The sequence below is a fragment of the Chaetodon auriga genome, chromosome 11 (assembly GCF_051107435.1).
Source record: "Chaetodon auriga isolate fChaAug3 chromosome 11, fChaAug3.hap1, whole genome shotgun sequence".
In the NCBI taxonomy this organism is placed as follows: Eukaryota; Metazoa; Chordata; class Actinopteri; order Chaetodontiformes; family Chaetodontidae; genus Chaetodon; species Chaetodon auriga.
In genome coordinates, this window is record NC_135084.1 from 5,863,256 (window position 1) to 5,882,500 (window position 19,245).

General features: G+C 43.6%; 2 protein-coding genes across 3 annotated transcripts; both read right to left on the reverse strand.

Moving 5' to 3' along the window:
* Positions 1 to 1,479: 1,479 nt before the first annotated feature.
* Positions 1,480 to 10,783, reverse strand: sanbr (SANT and BTB domain regulator of CSR). 2 transcript variants are annotated; one of them, XM_076742460.1, is made up of 21 exons: positions 10,009 to 10,783; positions 9,107 to 9,258; positions 8,787 to 8,958; positions 7,861 to 7,957; positions 7,389 to 7,627; positions 7,104 to 7,162; positions 6,508 to 6,668; positions 6,249 to 6,335; positions 6,004 to 6,114; positions 5,722 to 5,845; positions 5,448 to 5,600; positions 4,696 to 4,838; positions 4,484 to 4,580; positions 4,359 to 4,391; positions 4,089 to 4,188; positions 3,562 to 3,647; positions 3,058 to 3,086; positions 2,746 to 2,819; positions 2,527 to 2,615; positions 2,253 to 2,335; positions 1,480 to 2,151 (listed from the first exon to the last, which is right to left on the reverse strand). In XM_076742460.1, exons 2-21 carry the CDS (start codon positions 9,254 to 9,256, stop codon positions 2,115 to 2,117), a joined length of 2,124 nt encoding a protein of 707 aa, XP_076598575.1. In that variant the 5' UTR covers positions 9,257 to 9,258; positions 10,009 to 10,783; the 3' UTR covers positions 1,480 to 2,114. The 2 variants fall into 2 exon arrangements, with proteins under 2 accessions (XP_076598575.1, XP_076598574.1); XM_076742459.1 differs by having other exon boundaries at positions 2,253 to 2,328; positions 10,009 to 10,776.
* Positions 10,784 to 10,931: 148 nt separating this feature from the next.
* On the reverse strand, positions 10,932 to 14,558 carry pex13 (peroxisomal biogenesis factor 13). Its single transcript, XM_076743966.1, has 4 exons — positions 14,363 to 14,558; positions 13,063 to 13,769; positions 12,411 to 12,533; positions 10,932 to 12,117 (listed from the first exon to the last, which is right to left on the reverse strand). Exons 1-4 carry the CDS (start codon positions 14,434 to 14,436, stop codon positions 11,750 to 11,752), a joined length of 1,272 nt encoding a protein of 423 aa, XP_076600081.1. The 5' UTR covers positions 14,437 to 14,558; the 3' UTR covers positions 10,932 to 11,749.
* Between the last annotated feature and the right edge of the window lie 4,687 nt (positions 14,559 to 19,245).

Consider the following 19,245-nt stretch of genomic DNA (forward strand, 5'->3'; position numbering starts at 1 on the left):
AGCAGATGAACTGACAATGTGGTGTTGTTGCCCTGAGATATGGAAAAGTAACATTGACAGTGAACCCGTCCGTCTGTACGTCTGTGTTGTTTGGTGTGTGGCGTCCTCTGACAGACATCAGTGAAAGGTCTAGTTATCAAGGACATTTCACTGAATGCTTCTGAGTGGATGCATATTTAAAATAATCCAATCTGCTGGTCAACAGCAACATTTAGCAGTATCTCTTTAAGTCCTGAGTGAGAAACGAATCTCCTGACTCAAACCCACTTCTCATCAATCCCTCACACACTGACATCAATCCTAAAAGGAAAGTTTGATGAGGATGATGATGGATTTCATCTGTCATACACACTGTGGCATCCGGCCATTTCCACCCAGACATCTTTGGCCAAGGTTGGTGCTGTGTAAGCTGACCCTGCCACTAATCCCTGTTAACGTACTGGTATTACATTAAAGGTTATGATGACGCCCTGCCACTGAAAGTTGAAACACTCGTCTGACGCAATGCCCACAACCTGTCAGCTCTGATGCAACCACAGAGGAAACTGCTGCACTCTAATGCTGGCAGATGCCTACTGAGACTTAGAAATCTGCAACGAACGCTTAACTTTCCTGTGCTTTGGTTCATTTGTTTGGGGGTCCAGTATGGTAGTCTTAGCAGTGATATATGTCCAAACCTGCACAGGGGCCGCTGTCATGGCCAATTGATTGTGATTGCTAATGTCTCCACACCCCTGTGAAGGAAGCCTTTTGCAGATATTAGTGCTAAGTTTGATTTTTGCATGGTTTGCAGCCTGCCGTGGACTCAGCATCTCGTTGCTCTGGTGTATTTCCACTTCATACTGTACGTTTGCTTTGACACTTTCATATCTGATCATCTCTCTGGGACCATAATTCAGTCCGGCTGAAACTGGACCCCCCCCCCTCCTCCCTCCCTGACCCAGATCCAGAGATCCTCAGCTACTCTCGGCATCCGCTGTCGAGGAGAAGAGGGAACAGCTGGGGTAGCCCCCGCCCACCCACTACCTACCTAAAAAGAAAAAATGCCTGCTCTGCGCCCCCTTATGCCCTGCGCTGTGGCAGGCAGGGCTATTAATAGTCCTGTGCGTAAATTGGACAGGAAGAGCCAGGTTAGCATACCCACTGCTCGGTGCCTCTCAAACAGAGGGTGGTTGACCCAGCGGCACATGCCAGACCCCTGCCCAGGACTGTCCCACTGTTTCTACGGAGTGATCAGACTTCCTTCAGTCTTTCAAGCAAGAAAAAAGGCCACTATGGACTAAAGGAGAATAATCAGTGCTTTCATTTCAATTTTGTTTTCATCCATATCACCTGGCAGTCAGTTGGAGCAGTGGTGACAGGTTGTGGTCCAACTGGGGCAAAGTTGATGATTGAGAGTAACTCCCTGGAGGTGATATACTGTCACCCAGTGGACAGCAACCGCAAAACCTTGTCAAATAAGGGTCTGACTGACCGCAGTTCAGTGTCATTCATTTTTATTGGTCCCAGTGTTGTACAGTACAGTTACATTCCACCACAGATAGGAATGACTAGAACTATATCTCTACCAGAACTGGGGGGAACATTTATAAATAACTGCAGCATCTGTCTCACCCAGATGGCTGGGCTTCACCACAGAGAACAATGAGTGTTAATGACATGTACTGATGTCGTGTGACCAGCACTTTAACCAAAACACGCTGGATTTACTGCATCCAGATAAGTCAGAACATCAGGTGAGAAGACGGTCGGAAAACTAGCAGGCCGATCGATTCGAGTGCATATCCTAAGAGCTGAGCTGGATCCACACTTCTCCTTGTTTTTCAAGGACTGACCACAGCTGCACAAATAAAAAGCTAGCGCAGTGACGGAGGATGCAGTTGAGGGTGATCCATACATAGTCACCTGAGTTAAGCAAAGAGGGAGGGAACGGGACTGACAAGGGGTGAGGGTGAGGAGAGAGTCCACAGCTGGGTGGCCGTGCTAGAGGGGCTGCCAGTAGGAAGTTATTTAATTGTACCGAGCCCTCGCAGAAAGGATCCCGCCTCTTCCTCTTCATCAGTTTTCATGCTCGTCTCTTGAGCAGCTCAGAGGCCTTTTCCCCGTCAAGTCCTTTATGTCGTCCGGATTTGAGCGTAGCGTATTTTAGATCTACAAAGCCAGTGAAAGGAGAAGATGGTCAATGATTGAATGGGACACGATGAGGTGTGTGTGTGTGTGTGTGTGTGTGTGTGTGTGTACACAAAGAGTACCTGGGCGTCTTCTCTGAACTCTGTCTGCCTTGAGAGGCACTCTTAAATTGCGCTTCAAGTCTGGAGTAGATTCCCCCTGTAGGCTGCAACAGTGACCAAACACACACACACGCGCACACACACACAAATTGTCCACACCAAAAACAATACCACATCAGGCAGCTGCAAAAACTAGGACAGTGGAGCTGTCAACGCCATTTATGACCACAGGATGTGAGATAAGACCAGAGATGCAGGTAAAACACACATTTCCAGTATGAGAACAGATACTTGCTTCTTTAGTGTCCTTAGATCTGCTCTGCTCCTGGTCTCCAAACCTCATCTTGGTCAGGTGGCCGATGATCTCCACCATGCGACGCTGGTCTGGTTCAAAATGATTTGAGAAAAGAATAAAAAGAGAGCGAGGCAGACTTTGAATGGGAGCTACACACTCGATACGCCCAAAAACGTCATCTTATTCATAACGTCCATTTCCTCTCGAGTCCTCCTTTACCTTCTTCCCTCTGAGCGTCCTGGTTGTATCGCATGGAGCGAGAGCTGTCCCACTTACTCTTCTGGACGCTCACTCTACAAAACACATACCAGAGGCAGCAGTGTTCAGCTCAGTCAATAAAAAGGGAAAACACACACCAGCCTAGTGACGTGTTGTCTTGAGGGCAAACGACTTTCTTCAGGATCATGAAAAAGGCAGTTTGCTGTGACAGGGATCTTTATTAGTTGAAATAAAAGCATCGGTTAGAACTGTGCAGCTTTTCCATTCTTTTTTTTTTTGGTCAAATGATGGTGTGTTTGCAGATGAACTCACGTGAAAGGCGTGTTGTCCCTGGACTGTGACTGCAGGAAAGAAACTCAGATTTAGAAAAACACAAAAACACAGGCGTTAAAGCTGCAGTCTAATGTGAACTGTTCTGTGGTATTCAAGTCAGATAAGCAACAGTTACTCAAATATGTTCCGTTAAGACAACATCTCCAAAAAATAAAGACACGGTACAAAAACAAACAGACTGCAGCGTTTCTGGTTGAATCTGGTACAACAGCTACGGAAGTTCAGCGCGCATAAACAAGCAGTGTGTAAGATGTGTGTCTCTTTAAGCAGATGTCCTGGAGTAGTCGTCTTAATTTAGAGCCAACTCTGATGCCAAATTCAATTAAAAAAAGTCCCTATATTGTGAAAAGCAAGAGATCTGTATCTGTATTTAGTTTTCAGGCCCTCACTGGGCCCTGAATGCAGCAGCTTTCCACTGTCTGTACCATATAACCAAAACAGAAAACAAGATACTGGAGTTGCATGCGACAGTCACTGACTCACTTTCTCTGGTTTGTCTTTGCGCTGGAAGCTTGGAGAGGACATTTGTTTTTTCAGAGGTCTGTGGGCCTTCTTGGCCTTCTTAGCAGCTGGAAACAGAAAAACAAGAAACATGCTGAATACGCTGATGGCGCCTGACGCCATCTGCTGGCCAAAGAGGGCAACCTGTTTCATTTTCAGCCTTATAAAAGGCTGGAAGCATCCACAATGAAACATTAAAAATAGACATGATGAAAATATAAGGCGGGGGTGGAACAGTGGTGGTGGGCTATAAATAGATTTCATTATACGTCCTCATTTCACTTTTATCATTTAAACTGCAACAGTGACTCAGTGCTGAAAGGAAGTGCGACCATACAAGGAATGAAAACTCACCGAAACCGTCGATGCAAATAAACATGACAAAATGTTTTTGTGATGACACACATTCAACCATAGAAACTGCAATTAAACTCACAAACAGGCCTGTAATTAAACCTCACAACAGCATTTTCATTTCTTTCAGGTTTTCTCCACCTCATCTTCAGCACCTTGTTTCTTGGACTGCTCCTCTTCGTCCCCCACCTCATCTTCAGTGACCTCTGACCCCGTGGTGTACTCCTCATCCTCTGACAGGAGAGACTGCTGCCTCTGGAAGGTCAAAGGTCACATGTTTTAGACATGACCGCTTGCCTGTTCGATGACACTGACCATCCATCTTTACACTGGGCTAAAAACCTCAGTAGAAGCACCGTTTACAGTTTCCTTTCAGTGCCAGAATATAAGCAGACGTAATGGAGGAAATGAGAGAAAAGTCCTACCAGTTGCAGACTCCAGTTTTTCAAAAGGGAAAACTGGTTGAAAAGAGGAAGTGGCTGAAGTCAGAACCAGAGAAATGACATATGACCCGAAGAAAAGCATCAGACAGACACTCTGGGAGACTTACAGTGCTGCCGTCTCCTCTCAGAGGTCCGAGCAGTGTTGGCTCCAAGAGAACGTCACAGTCCTGAACCTTTTCTGCCCCGGATGGACTCTCCTCAGTACTAACACACATACGGACACAAAAAATAGCGCCCCTATAAAATGCTGGCAAACGGACACACGCAAACACTGCTGGAAGAAAAGGGATCTTGAAACAGTCCACGCTGCCATGCTCACCCCTCTGCAGGTGGTGTGTTAGACAAGCACACTGCGTCTCTGTGCAGCAGCAGGTCATTGAGGACTCTGGTCTGGGCTGAGGTCGCCTCGTCACAGTTTTCTTCATCGGGGACGTTCACGATGTGGTCTCGCATCTTACAGCCCTGAACACACAAACGCATTTACACGAGCTAATGGAGTTCCTGAAGCTGAAGCCTCAGATGTCTTGCAGCCACAAAGACATGCGTTTACACTAGACTTGATGTTGGGCTCAGTCAGGGGACACTTCAGACTGCCTGAATGGTCAGATGACAAGCTCTGAATTTGCTACATCACTGAGAAATCACTATGAAAGAGCAAATGATCACAGAGTGTATTAATAAAAACACCGTCACACTGCCGCTCTGCAGCCGTCCCAGTATGCAGTGGGTGGAGGGCATGGAAACACTGGACAGATGACTTTTCTGCACCAGGATTTTGAAAAGTACAAATAATGGTTAACTGAAGCACGGACAGGGCAGCCTTCAGTGAATCCCCTGTTTTATTCACCATTTAAAAGAGACTGAAAGGCACGCACGGCCTGACTGACGCAACAGTGACACATTGATTAGTTAATGCTGAACAGTTACATGAGATTTAGGTAAGAGCTGTTATAAAGGTTTTAACAGGACAGTAGTAGCTTTTCAATTCATTTGTGATTCTGTGTTCTAGCTTTACAGGGATAATGTAAGGTGTGTGTGTATGTGTGTGTGTGTGTGTGTGTGTGTCCATACCTTGGGCATACCGGTGGGATCAAAGCGCAGAACCCTCTGGTTGCAGCAGGGGTAGATTCCCGCACCGTGCCAGCCTTTCTCTATACCCATGCCAGGGTACAGCACGCTGTCCGGGTGGTACTTGCAATGGGTCAGCTCTGCACACACGAACACCTACACACACATAAACTCTTTAGGTGAGGTTGAATATGCTGTGCCGTCAGGTTGGCAGCATCCATCTTGCTTACGAGTGCATCACACGTGCATAACTTTGCGCGCATACACAAACACACACCTGTTGGCATCGGGAGCAGGTGAGGTAGTTGATGGTACCCCAGAGTCTCCAGTAGACCAGGACCCAGGACTTGAGCTCCTCATACAGACCTGTAATGTATTCATGCACATCCCAGCTCTTCTGTCTGCAAACGCACATGCACACACACATGAACACACGCAGACCGTGATCGGGAGCTCATCTCTTACGAGGTAAATGGGACATTTCTCTTCTCCATGTGTTACTGCTGCTACATGTACGTACAGGGCGCCGCTGTGTCACACTGAATGGCTGACATAATACCTAGTGTGTGTATAGATGATTTCTCCACGAGCATCTATGTTGATTTTCCCTGGAACACAAGAAATCTTCCTCTCTGTGTCTTTGGTCAGCATCTTAAGGCACAGACCACACCTGGGATTAAACACACACACGATAAACAGTAAGAATGCCAACAGTAATGAGAAAACATATCAAAGTGCAGCATAAGGTCATGTGATTAAAGCTGTTGGTGTGAGGTGAGGTGAGTGCTGAGCGCTCCTGCTCACCTGTAGAGAGTGGAGGCGTTTCCTGGTGAATCTCTGCTCTGGTAGTTGGGATCGAAGAGGCGCTCAATTTTCTTCTGAAACAATTTGCTTTGAGGGGGGAAAAAAATCAAAAGGGTACATTTTTATGTTGTCACAAACAGAAACATGGATTTCATGAGACGTTAACCCACCGGCTCAATGTGTATTTCACCATGCTGCTTTGAGAAATGACGTGTAATAAAAACCCAAAGAACCACACCGCGCATTCCCGTCTTCTTACCTTTTGAACTTGTCCTTCTTGTCCCTGATGTCGTCGGCCTCGTTGTGGTTGAAGAGCTCGGCGATGCGCGTTGTCAGGTTGCTGTTGATGCAGTTCATGTTGCAGGGCGTAGCCACGATGGCGCTCATGTGCTTGTGGCAGTACTGGATGCACTCCTCCACCTGAGGAATGGACAAACATACACCGCCCTCATAAGACCTTTCACAGCACCACTACATTTAGTTTCAATTCTCCTACATGAATACTACTCAAACACTACTTTATCATTGATGCAATGATAGTAAGTACAGCGATAGTGAGAGAATTTACTGTCTAAGTGACTGATGGAAGCAAAAGAACATCTACACTCTTAACACCCATGCAACGTCAACTTCACAAAGCTCTATGTATGGGCCTCTTGTTTTTCCTGGTCACTTCTGAAGCATGAACCAATTGACAAGCTGCTAGCGCTTTTTGGGCAACTAAGCATCTTTGCTATAAGACATTCTTGGGAACATGGTGTTCACAGGCCACATACCAACAGGTCTCTTACATGTGACAAAACAAAAGGCCCAAAGCACATCACCACACCGAGCATCACGCGTCACAACACTTACTAACGTATCCATCTTCAAGAACTCGGAGGAGATCAGGATTGAGATCACATTGCTGGGCTCTGTAACCGACAAACACCACATGACCAACCAAGCAAACCCCACAACCAACAAACAACACAGAACACACAGCCAGCGACCCACCAAACACGCACCACGTTAAGTGACCAATAAATCAAGCACCATCCACGGATTTACACCGACAGGTAGTGTAAGTGACAGCTCAGGCATTCCCATGTGTAATAATGTCATATCTATTACTGTTTTACAGTTGTTCAAGAGATTTACCGAGCCGGGGTTTGTCCTTGTTCCCCTCTCCCGCAGAGTTCCTCCTGACGTAGTTCATGAGCCAGTCGAAGATCTGCACGTCACAGTGGACGGAGATGTCCACCTCCTCCCACCTCTGGGCGTCCACAGACAAGTACTCAGCAAAGTAACGCATCTCTTTAACGAGGAGATCTCTGGGACATGTGAAGTCCTGCTTCAGGTTCTTGGTCTCATCACACACATGGATGACCATGTTAGGACTGCAGGAAAATACATTTGAAAAAAAATACAGCTGAGAGTAAAACAGACTGCTAAATATGAGAGCAGAGCACTTCAGGCTTTTTATAACTGCCTCTACAGTCCACAGGGTGTCAGTAATTCCTGCTGAGCAGATTCTGATATGAAGTGGAGAATCATTTCTAGAGAAACTGTGCGTAAGGGATCAATGTGTATGTCTGTTGGTTGCGTTCACTGCTGAATTCTCAACACTTACTCTCGTTGTTTCTGAGGTTTGTCATTCTCCTCTGCTGAGACTCTTTTCTCTTTCTTCTCCACAACACCAACTCGTCCTGAGTGCGTCGACTTGGAGCCTGACGCCAGCAGAAAAAACGGAAACAGACTCTAAACCCAGTCGTTAAATAACAGTAACCATCAACACTACAGCTACGCATTTTTTTGCTGTTGACATACATTTTAACAAAGTGTTGTGCTGGACTAAATTTTTAGTTTGTTCCAGTAGTCTGTGTTTTCTACAAGCCTGAAACATTTATGTTCATAATGTTAGCTGTACCTGGACAGATTATATCTTATACCCTAAAAAAAGGCATAGTCAAAATACTCATATTAAATTCAATCTCTGTTAAATGAAAACTAAAGACTGGATACAACTTACATGATTCATCTGAGAAAAAGCTTTAAGAGTAGCAAATATGTGAGACAGCAAACAAATAACTCTGCGGGGTTCCCCAACTTAAATTTAAGACTTTAAGGCCTTTTATTATTGCACAGAATGCAGTTTAATGCCTGTTTCATGATAATATCAGCGTAGTTTTAAACTACAAAGGAAAACGAGTACAGATTGTAGAGCCTAAGATTGCTTCTCATTTTGATTCGAAGACATTTTTTTCAGCACTTCCCAGCAGTATTTAACAAAATAATGATTCCTACTGACATAATTAATAAATTAATCAATGCAACCTGAAGCCAGACAAGTGGCATAAAATGGATGGACAGCTTCACCAATTAAAAAATGATGAATTAATTGAATCATTTAAATGAAACAAGTCTTTGCTGACAGTATGAGTGTTTGCTCCACACTGCTGAAAAAACCCCACTCTAATCTTACAGATGTATAACGTCTCCTGACAGCCTGAAGTCCGATACAAAGTACCTGCACCACTCAGGATGGCATGAACTGACCTGTAACTTTGCTGCTGCTCTGGCTGCTTCCTGTCTCCAGCACATCCCCGGTGTCCAGCAGCGTGGACAGGCCGTCTGATGGGGACGTGTCTCCTTCTGTCAGGGCGTTACACTGGTTGTCCACATGAGGAAAGCCCCCTGTGGTCTTCAGCTCCTCAAATCGACGGGCACACTGTAAGATCCCATCAGTGCCACAGCGTTATTTCTTACCAACAAGTCAGGCTAATGTTACTAAACCATGGGATGATTAATGAAGGAGACTGGATAGATGGAGGGGTGGATGGATGGAAGCATTCATAGTTACCCAGCATCCCAGTTACCTCCTTGGGAGTGAATCCTGGAACTAGCTTGGCTACATTGTCCCAGTTTATGGGCTGGGGCACTCCCCATAGAGAGCCCAGCACCATGTCCAAAACCAGGACGTTGTTGTCATAGGGGAAGTTGTTGTTGTCTGAGCAGAAGCGACTCATCTCTACAGATGCAAAGACACAAGAAAAAAAAGACAGCAAGTCAACATTGAATTCCTCATATCCAAACAAAGATGATTGGTTTGTTTTTTTCTACGTCTTATGTGAGAGTACACTGAATATGTTTGGGTTCTGGACTAATGGTCTGTCAAAAGGACAGGATTAAGGACATTTTAACAGGCTTTTTCACAATTTTCTGATATTTATAGCCCCAATGATGAATTGTTGAATCAAGATGACTAAGATGGTTACATTAATGAATAATGAATATGACAGCTGCAGCCCTAATCCAAATAATGAATGGTTTTGTTTCTAAGAGACCATCCCTGTCTCAAGTGAAATGGGGTATGACCGCAATAGCAGTTATACACAAAATAACATCTATGTGAGGTCAGAAGACATTGATGGAAAGTTTCTATTAAGGATAGCCATAGTTCTTCTGCTAAGGTAAATTCAAGGAATTTTCACATGCATCAAAATAAGTAGTCTCACATCAATCTAAATTATTTAGGATTTTGAGAATTTTGACTGATTGTTGTGAAACAGTGCCACATGTGCTGATACAGGTGTGTTTAATAATTTCATGGTAAAGTTATACAATAAAGAAACTTAGTAGTGTAGTGATGCTAGAGCAGGCCGAGTCCCTCTGTCCTGCTGCTGCGTCAACATCAGATGCTCTTAGGTCAAATTAAATCAGCCGAGGGTCTAATAAGCAGAATTCAAACAGAGACAAGGATGAAAAATCGTTAACATACTTATCTGGTGGCGGAAATATTCCTCCCCGTCGTCTCGTGCAGTAAACGAAGCTGGTGCCTGTCTTATGTCATTGTGTGTGGATGACGGTGATGCTGCGGTCCTCTCCTACCGGCTAACTGCAGCCGTTGCTAATGCTAGCTAACTTTGCGGGACAGGATCTGCTGCCTTCACGCACTCCTCGTAAACTACACACCATTAGCGTCACGACCACCAGTGATGCAGCCAGATGTATATATAATTGTTCATTTGCTGGAGGGTGCTGCCATTTTCTTCAAATTAGGCAAGTTACTTTATGTTGCAACGCTATGGTAGAGTGTAAGAATACACCCTCATAAAAAATAACAATCCTTTTTAATAACAGTGCGCAGGTCTTGCCAAGCCTTTTGAGTCAAGATCATATGCAATCAGTTCTCTATGACATTCAAGAAAAACAATAACAATTACTTTAAATACTATTTCCTAGGTCAGGTACGAACCTTCAAACTCAATTGCATCCATAACTTTAGTATTTCCGATAGTCATTTAAAGCGGCATAGCTACAATTAACTAGCATATTAGCTAGCTCAGCGGCAACTCAGCATAGATGTTTGTATATTTTTAAGCCCACTGGCACAAGGAAAATGTTACCGACACGCTGCACTGTCATTATACAAACTCAGCGGTCAAAGCCTGAAATAATTTAGACAAATACATGCTTTGTCGTCGGTTCCTTTAGTGTCTGCAACGCTGACTCGTCCCAATTGTCGCACTGCAGCAGGTTAAGCGTCCTGTTGCTTGGACACAGAGGCCGTAAATCGAGTGTTTCTACCATAAATCATCCTTCGATTTTTCAACATCTTAACAAATAAGTGAAGTCACACGAAAACAAACAAAAATGCAGCAATACTAACTAAAACTAAACATAATAACAGTTCTTGGCGTTGAAGTTCGCTCTTCCTTTATTTATGGGATGTTAGTGATAAGAAACACCTGACACTTCAAATTAAGCATAGCAATTTCCAACTTTCTACTCCAATCACACAATAATTAAACAGACAAAAGCTGATTTTTGAGTTTTTTTTTTATTTTCAAAATAATTATATTAAATATTTACAAAATTACTTTCTGTGACTAACTGTTGAAAATGTGCAAAATTAGCCTCTTCACATTATGAGTGAATTCCATCCCATTCGCGTCACAAAGAAGACAACACACCAATGAGCAAGGGCCAAATCTGAGAACAAGGTTATACAATTACACAGCCAAACAATACCCTGACGTGTCCTCCCACTGTCAGTATGCAGGTGATGTATCAGTGCACCTCATTAACTTAAACATTGAACTAATTTCTGTTATTAAACAATCTCAAGACACTACATCTTATATCAGATATGATCTTAAAAACAGCAGTGTACCATATGTAGAGAATACACAAAACATTCTCTCTGTAAAAGCTCTGACTAGCGAAACATAATTTGAGACACACTGGATCAACTCAGAACAGAGTGGAAACCATCTTAGATCAATAACCTTTTCAGGGGGTCTGAATTGTGTTTGATAATTTGAATCATTATAGATGAGCTGAAGAACCACTCTGAGCAAATCTTACTGAGCTTCATGGTGTTTCCCCAAATATCTACTATCAGCTGATAGTTCGTCAAACGTCAAAGTTAAATGCTGCAAACAAGTACTTGACAGTGCAAACCCATGTTATGAACACACAAAGACCTGCATACAGATTTATGTACGCATGCACAAGCATCACAAGTCAGTCTTCTCAGGGATGTTTAGCGCTTTGCTAGAGGGCAAACCGGAGCTGGACATTCCCAGATTGACAGAAGCTGGTGTTTCTGCATACACTGACTCTAACAGCTCCTCTGAAGAGGCTGTAGTGGAGGCTGAACCAAGGCCCGGGGTAAAGCCTTGGACAGGATTTGACTGTGAGTATGCAGGAAGGGCTGTCTGCGAGGCCTGTGCGTTGCCTTGCTGGACCTGAGCAAGCCTCTCCATCTCTGCATGTTTGCGACCTCTCCTCTTCCCAAGGATCTTTACATAGTTGGCTGGAACAAGTCCTGTGGTCTGACCGTCCACGCTGGCCAGCAGCCAGCCTCGCACTCGGGGCTGTTGCTCTAAACATAGAGGAGAGTAAAAGATCATGAGCTGAGCTCGTCAACATGGGGGAACTTCACAACGACGTCACTTTGAAAGGGGGAAAAAACCAAAACAGAACAAAAAAAAAAGCAAGTGAAACAAATAACATCCTTTATCATTGTATGTATAGAATTTTACATCATGATACTGATAATATTAATTGTAAAACTGACCATAATGGCCTGGTCCATGTGGATATGTTAAACTATTGATGTGTAAGAGAAACATGAGGACAGAAAATCATGCCCGGTCGTCATTTGAGAGCTCTCACCTTTAGGGGCAAGGTTCAGCATGTCTCCAGTCTGCACAGAAATCTCCTCCTCAGATGCAGCAGCAAAGTCATACTCCACTCTAGCCACTACATGGTCATCCTCTCCGCTGGCCCAGTTAGTGGCTAAACAAAGCAACACATAACAGCTTTACTTGTAAACAGTTAGCAGGAAAAGACAGGCCACATGCACCAATACTATACCATTCATCAAGTCCTCTGGTAGAGAGAACCTTTTCATTAATCTTTGATTCGATGCAAAAACAAAAAGCATACTTGCTGCCTTTGGTACAACTTGTAGTTTGATATTTTCCAGCTACTTTCAGAGTGATCAGTGGAGGTTGTTTGATACTATCTACAGCACTGGTTCTCAACTGCTTGTCATTGAGCCACGAGACAGCACAACTTTCATTCCAAGTGATGGATGAAGCCATTGTGATTGGCTGGAAGAAACACCTGCAAAGACTTGAGCCTTGATTGCACATGGCGAAAGCTGCTGATCTCATGTTCAAAGAGAGACCCAAAGACTGTAATCACAGAGTTGACCCATAATTAGTTGTGAGGTAGATTAGGGACAGCTCCTGCTCTTAAAAAGGTAAGTGTGTAAAGTTCAAAATCTCATCTGCAAGTACAAACTCTTGCACGCATGTCTCACCGTTTTCTTCAGAGTCAGGGCTGGAGCTCAGCAGTTTCCAGATAAGGTAGGGTCCCCCCAGGATTACAGCAAAAAATAAAAAGATTGGCCAAGACTTCACGGTCTGATCCTCCATCCCAGCTCCATACCCTCTGGATGCACTTGTAGCCAGGGCATCGCTTGCACTGTCTGCCCACAAGTCCTCAACTTCAGAGTCTGACCTTCGCCCCAGGAGCCTCTGCAGCCGTCGGTAGAGGTAGCGCAAGGTGCGTACCAGAGCGAAGGCTGACAGAACTCGGGTGAGGTGTGCACGCAGCCGTGTTAGGTGGTTGGCTACATCCAGCACAGCTCGGAAGCTGTTATACACCGCTGAAAAGGTGGCGTCCATCATCATACTAACTGAGGCAAAGGCCTGGACAATGCTCTCGATGGACTGGAAGGCACCACGGCTGCTCTCCTCAGCCTGCTGCACAAACCGGCTGGGGGCGACGTCTTCCATCTGAGAGTAGCGGTTGTACCCTCCCAAGCCGTAGCCACCACCATAGCTGTAGGGGCTGTACCCTCCATAGATTGAGCTCCCATAGGGGCTATAAGAGGAGGAGAAAGAGCTGTAGGCTGGACGATAGGACTGCTGGACGGGACGAGGGGGCACTGGGGGGGCCATCCTGGTCAGAACAGGCGGGCCTGCAGGAGCAGAGGGGCCAGCATAAGGTCCAAGGTTTGCAGACCTGTTTAATAAAAAGGTCAAGACAAGACACAGGGTTCAATACATCTTCAGTGGTTTTTCATACATTTTTATACAGAGGGTGGAGTTTTGAGTAGCCAAGTTGGCATTAGGTTAATGATTCTGTGTCAAAACAATATGGTGGATTTACTGAGCTATTGTTGAAGCACAGAAGATGAGAGGAACGAGGAAATTATGCGGAATATCGAATTAAAACTACTCGAAGTGGAGAAGCGTAATTCAACATTGTCGCACGTTGTAAAGAAGCCTGGAGAAAAACACTGTCCGTAGTACTCCAGAAGAAGCCACATGACAGGGCCTCGTTGGGCCTAGCTAATTGGTTAGCTATATGTAACGTAACAGTTGTTACTTTCGTATATGGCTGTCGTGGGCAAAATATTCTGACAGAACCTGAAAAGCGACTGGTCAACTGGTAGTCATTCATAGCGCCAATATCTCCACAGTTTGGATGGTATCCCCTCGACTGTGCAGACTTTGCAAAAGACAGTTAGCAACAACAACGCAGCAGCCAGAGTAGGTAAACACCGAAAGCTAGTCTTCGCGATCGCGAGCAAGCTGACACTTTAGCAAGTTCACCTGTAATTTATAGGTGCACTCATTGCTCCTGGAATCCGCCTTTCCCAAGGCTTTGGCGGAGAATGTGAATCCATCGTAAAATTTAAGCCCACAAAGCGTGAAAATAATGCGGAACCTCAGCCTGGCCCTGCTCCCCTCACTGCTGCTCCTGCTACCTTCCTGTACTCCTCGTAACATCCTTCTGATAACGCAACTCAGGGAAAGTATATGGATTCAGTTGTCCTAAAGGGGCTATAAATGACGTCAAATAATATTGGATTTACTTATTACATATTATTTTGTATATTAGATATTGGCACAGCTTCTGTGACATAAATCTGCGGATTAACAAAATAAAACTTCCTTCATTGAAAAATTTCGGACATCTCCTAAAGGCACCAATCGGGCTGTCAGACGTGAACGTAAAACAAGAATAACTGATAGAAGACTGACTATTTCATGCAAGAAAATCTATTCAATCTATCTAAATACCTCAATATTTTTAGCAGTAACTTTTATTTATTTATTTAGTTAGTTAGTTAGAGACTGCTTCATTTACCATTAAATACGCTTTCCACGCTTGATTAGTACAGCCTGAACCCAAACAATTAAATGTACTCTTCACTTCTGTCCAGCAGAGGGTGCTGTGACTTTTCAGAATATATGACCCTCTTGGTAAACGTTTACAGCCTACAATATTCCGGGAAAAGGGGGATTTCCCTCATCCGTAATTCACTGTGGTTACACAAAGAAGACATATTTTCATCATTATTATACCAACTAATGTCCAATCACATTGACAACACTTGTTTTAAATTCCTAGTGATTTGGCTAAAGAGATATAACAACACTGTCCTGTGTGCACATAGGTCTACCTAATCTGCTCGAGGGAGCTCAGACATAAAATGTGAAGTTCATAAAGAGGCTACTGTTATGAATTAAAAAAGGTATTAAAAAAAAAGTCTGCTGTCTTCAGACTAAAACTCCTTTATGATAAGATAGTCTTGCACAGAAATAACATGTTATTCCAACTTGTCTTAAACAGATCAATAATTTCACACCATCAGACCACTGACAAAAGATGGAAACTTGCTTGAAAGCAGAATGCTGAAAAAAAAAAGTATTGACATCACTTTGTTATGATGAGCATAGTCATTTTTTCCAACATCAGTCTCCTTTTATTGCTGACATAGCAGCTCTGAGATTTGACTTATATGATATGTATGCATTTGGTTTGAGGATGGATTCCCCGTCAGGTTTTCAGTAGCTGTCAGAATCAAGCCAAGTGTTATGCAGTTTACCCAGTAGTAAGGTTTGTGAGGGGGTGCCTTGTGACTACGCTGCTGTGAGCGTGAGGGAAAGCTGCTCTTGTGTGCAAGCAGTGAGTGCAGAGGTGTACGGTTTGGTTTTAGGAGGGAGCCCTGTGATGTCAAACACTGTGAGTGTGTGGGGAGCATGTGCAGGGCTGTCACACCAGATTCACAAGGGGGAGGACAACAGTAGATGCCTGAGTGATGCCACAATGTAGGTGTGTGAGAGTGAGGCTGCCGTTTGTGATATGATGATGTCAGGATCCCAGACGAAAGGTGGCGATCCAAGGTGTTGGCCTGTGATGTCACCTTGTGTGGGAAGATGCTTGAGCTGATGATGGTCCTGGTAGTTGGGGTTTATGCTGTGACCTGTGACCTTTTGTGCTGCGACAATATAGGAAGGTCAGAGACAATAAAGGATCATTGCATTCAAGCAAATTTCTAAAAATGAACTTTAGAAATACATTACATGGCCAAAAGTATGAGAACTCACAAACATGACACCCAGAAATGATTGTTGGATGTAAATATGCTGCAGTCTCCATTTTTCTGGTTTCCAACAGATTTGGAACCTGGCTGTTGGGATTTTGCTCCCATTCAGCCCCTTCATGACTGTAAAAGCTATTAAAATGAAATCTGAGGAGGGAACATCAGTGTTTGGTGGAACTGCTGACAGCACAGAGACGCTTCTTGGCACAAATTAGATGACAGGATTGATACAACTCTCATGTCTGGTAGTTAAATACAAAGCTACAGCCAGGAAGTGGTTAGCTTAGCTTAGCATAAAGACTGGGAGCAGGGGGAACCAAGGTCTGCTCAAAGGTTAAAAAATATGCTGAGCAGCACATATGAGCAACAAAAACTGATGTCTAACTTAGCAAGGAGGCAAATAAGTATATTTCCCAAAACGCTGAACTATTCCTCCAATTGAAATTAAGGGGCCTAAGTCAAACAATAAAAAACAGCACCAGACTAAGAGTGCATCAACGTTTGTGGACATTCTTTTGGTCATATAGTTAGATGATATTAAAGTGAAGATAGAGGAAGTTAGGAACGTGGAAATAGAAGAATTAGCATTAAAAGCTTCTGAAGTCCTCCTGAAGAGTTGTGGGAGAAACGATCAGATCTCCTGTTGGATGGGCAAGAAATCACCAAAATGAAAGTGCAGCAAAAGAAACACATCAGTCTATCGCAGATCTCTATGGAGATCATTGCACCAATATTGACAGTTTGGGAAGAAAATGTTGTTGTGTTGTTTTTTCAGAGCCTGAAAAAAAATTCTGGGCCTGCCGCAAACTTCCCCGTGTATTCCTGCATTATACAGCCACAGTAGGTGATGATTATAGAAGACTGTCTGACATCATAAAACAGCTCAAAGAATCCCTCAGCAAATCTGTTTCTGTTCCTGTGCACACATTTAGCTTACTACTCCAACCAGATCTGTGACTTCACTCTAACGCTGCATTCCTTTACTCGCTATGAAATTCCAGCGTTCCTAACTGGTTATATGATGTATTTTTGCTGGGCTGCACGCTGGATTGGCCAGAAAGTGATGTGCGTACTTTTCACAAACACTGGTTCCCCCTTGCTCTGTGTGTGCGTGTTGTGCTTGTGCCGCACATGCGGATTGTGCAACGTATATATATGGCAGATGGGAAGATGGAAGCTGATTCAAAAGTGGAACTGTCAAGAGAATATATTGGTAGAACATACAGAACTCTGCTGAAATGTGTGTGTATGACATGGTTGTGTGGCTGCTTGCCAAAAAGAGAAATAGAGTAACTGACCACAGCGTCTGTTGTATTGGACGTAGAGGCAGTAAAATCAAGTTCTGTTCTTTGAGTCGGTGTGTATAAGCAGACTGCAGTAACGATCAAACTGTAAAGTTGAGATTAAAGGGTCCAAAGTTTGAAGACTACTTAGCCAAAGTAAATAACAATTATATGTGTTGTAAAACCTTAATTCAATACCACTGGGATGATTATATAAGAAAGTCAGATACTGTACTGTGTGTTTGGGCAATCTCTGTTCGAAGGCTGTGAAGAGCATCTAAGCTAGGCTATTTAGCTTTGTTTATCTGGTCCTACTTTTCTTTTATGTTTACATTCAGCTGCTGCCTCATGTAAGTGCTATATCAAACACAATTATTAAGATGTTGGAGCATTTTCCATTAAAGGAAACATGTTGGGGGGAAAAGTCAATGATAAACTTAAGCCAATGCTAGCCTGGACTGGAATGACAGCTTGCAACTCAACTCAATGTGGTTTGGTTTTTTACCTCTCTGTTGTAGTTTGTGCAAATTTTACATGTTTTTTTTTCTTGAAAATTGTACATTTCTATGACATAATAATTTAAAATAGACAAACAGAAGTCAAAAATCAACTCAATTTTGACCACGTGCCGTACGCAGTCTTTTCCCTTCTTCCTTTCCATTAACCATATTTACATACATAAACAAGGAATTTGGTGACTAATTTCATTCACTCCCCTTTAAAATAAGATCTAAAAACAATGGAGCCACATAACATAAACCTACTGAACATCCTGGAACACACAGATATACACCGTTCTGGTCAAACATTACACAGTAAAAGCTCGTGGGATTTTCCCTGCTCTGAAACATGAGTTATGTCTTGCATGAGGAGCCTTACTAGCTACACATAAGGTACAATACCTATAATTAAAATGTGCTGCAGGAAGTTTGCAAATTGTAGGATCAGGGAAATTGCTCTTAGAGAATGGAAGTAATCACCGTTCTCCATATTTCATAGAGAGGTCTTGGCTCAGTGATCTTATAGGTGGAAAAGATAACTGTATGTGGTGACACTGACATCATTTGGGCATCATTCCAATGAGTAGATTCAGAAGAAGACAGAACGTTCTGAAACATTCATATTTAAAGTCATATGTTTTAACATAAAACCCGAGATTTGCTTTAATTTAACATGAATGCAAAGATACAATGGGCATCAAACTCACTGTATGTGTGATAACATCAGATAAATCAGCACTAACTTTTTGATATACAATAAACTGCTTCATAAATTCTGATAGGAAGTAGATAGATATCATTAAAATTTAACTTTTTATTATCAGTATTTCATGCATACAGCTCTTCAAGTGCACTGTTCTTCGAATCAATGACAGACATGCCCCGTAGTAATGCACAGTTAATTTGGTGACATACTGACGCGTTCATTCAGGTGGAGTGTGACCGGATGCCGATGTTGTCAGCAACCACTTGCAGTGAGAGAGGGTTTGCAGGCTTCAAAGGAAGGGGGGGGAGTTGAGGGCAGAGGGAGGAGACAGAGCAGCAGAGGAGGGCATTACTGGAAGTAGGTGGCTAAACAGGTCTAGCTTGCCTTTTCCAGGACATAATTAGGAAATACTAAAAGAGTCACACTGCACCAAGCATCGAGGACAAACTCTCACTGTATGCACAGAGAGCCAGACACGGCTGTACACACACAACATATAGTGCATGCATGTGTAGCCAAACACAGGCAGTGTTTGTAATGTGAGAACACACTGTGCACACCAAGTAGGATTACTAATGCAGCTCCTTTGCAGAGGTGAAATATCCTGACTGCAAGT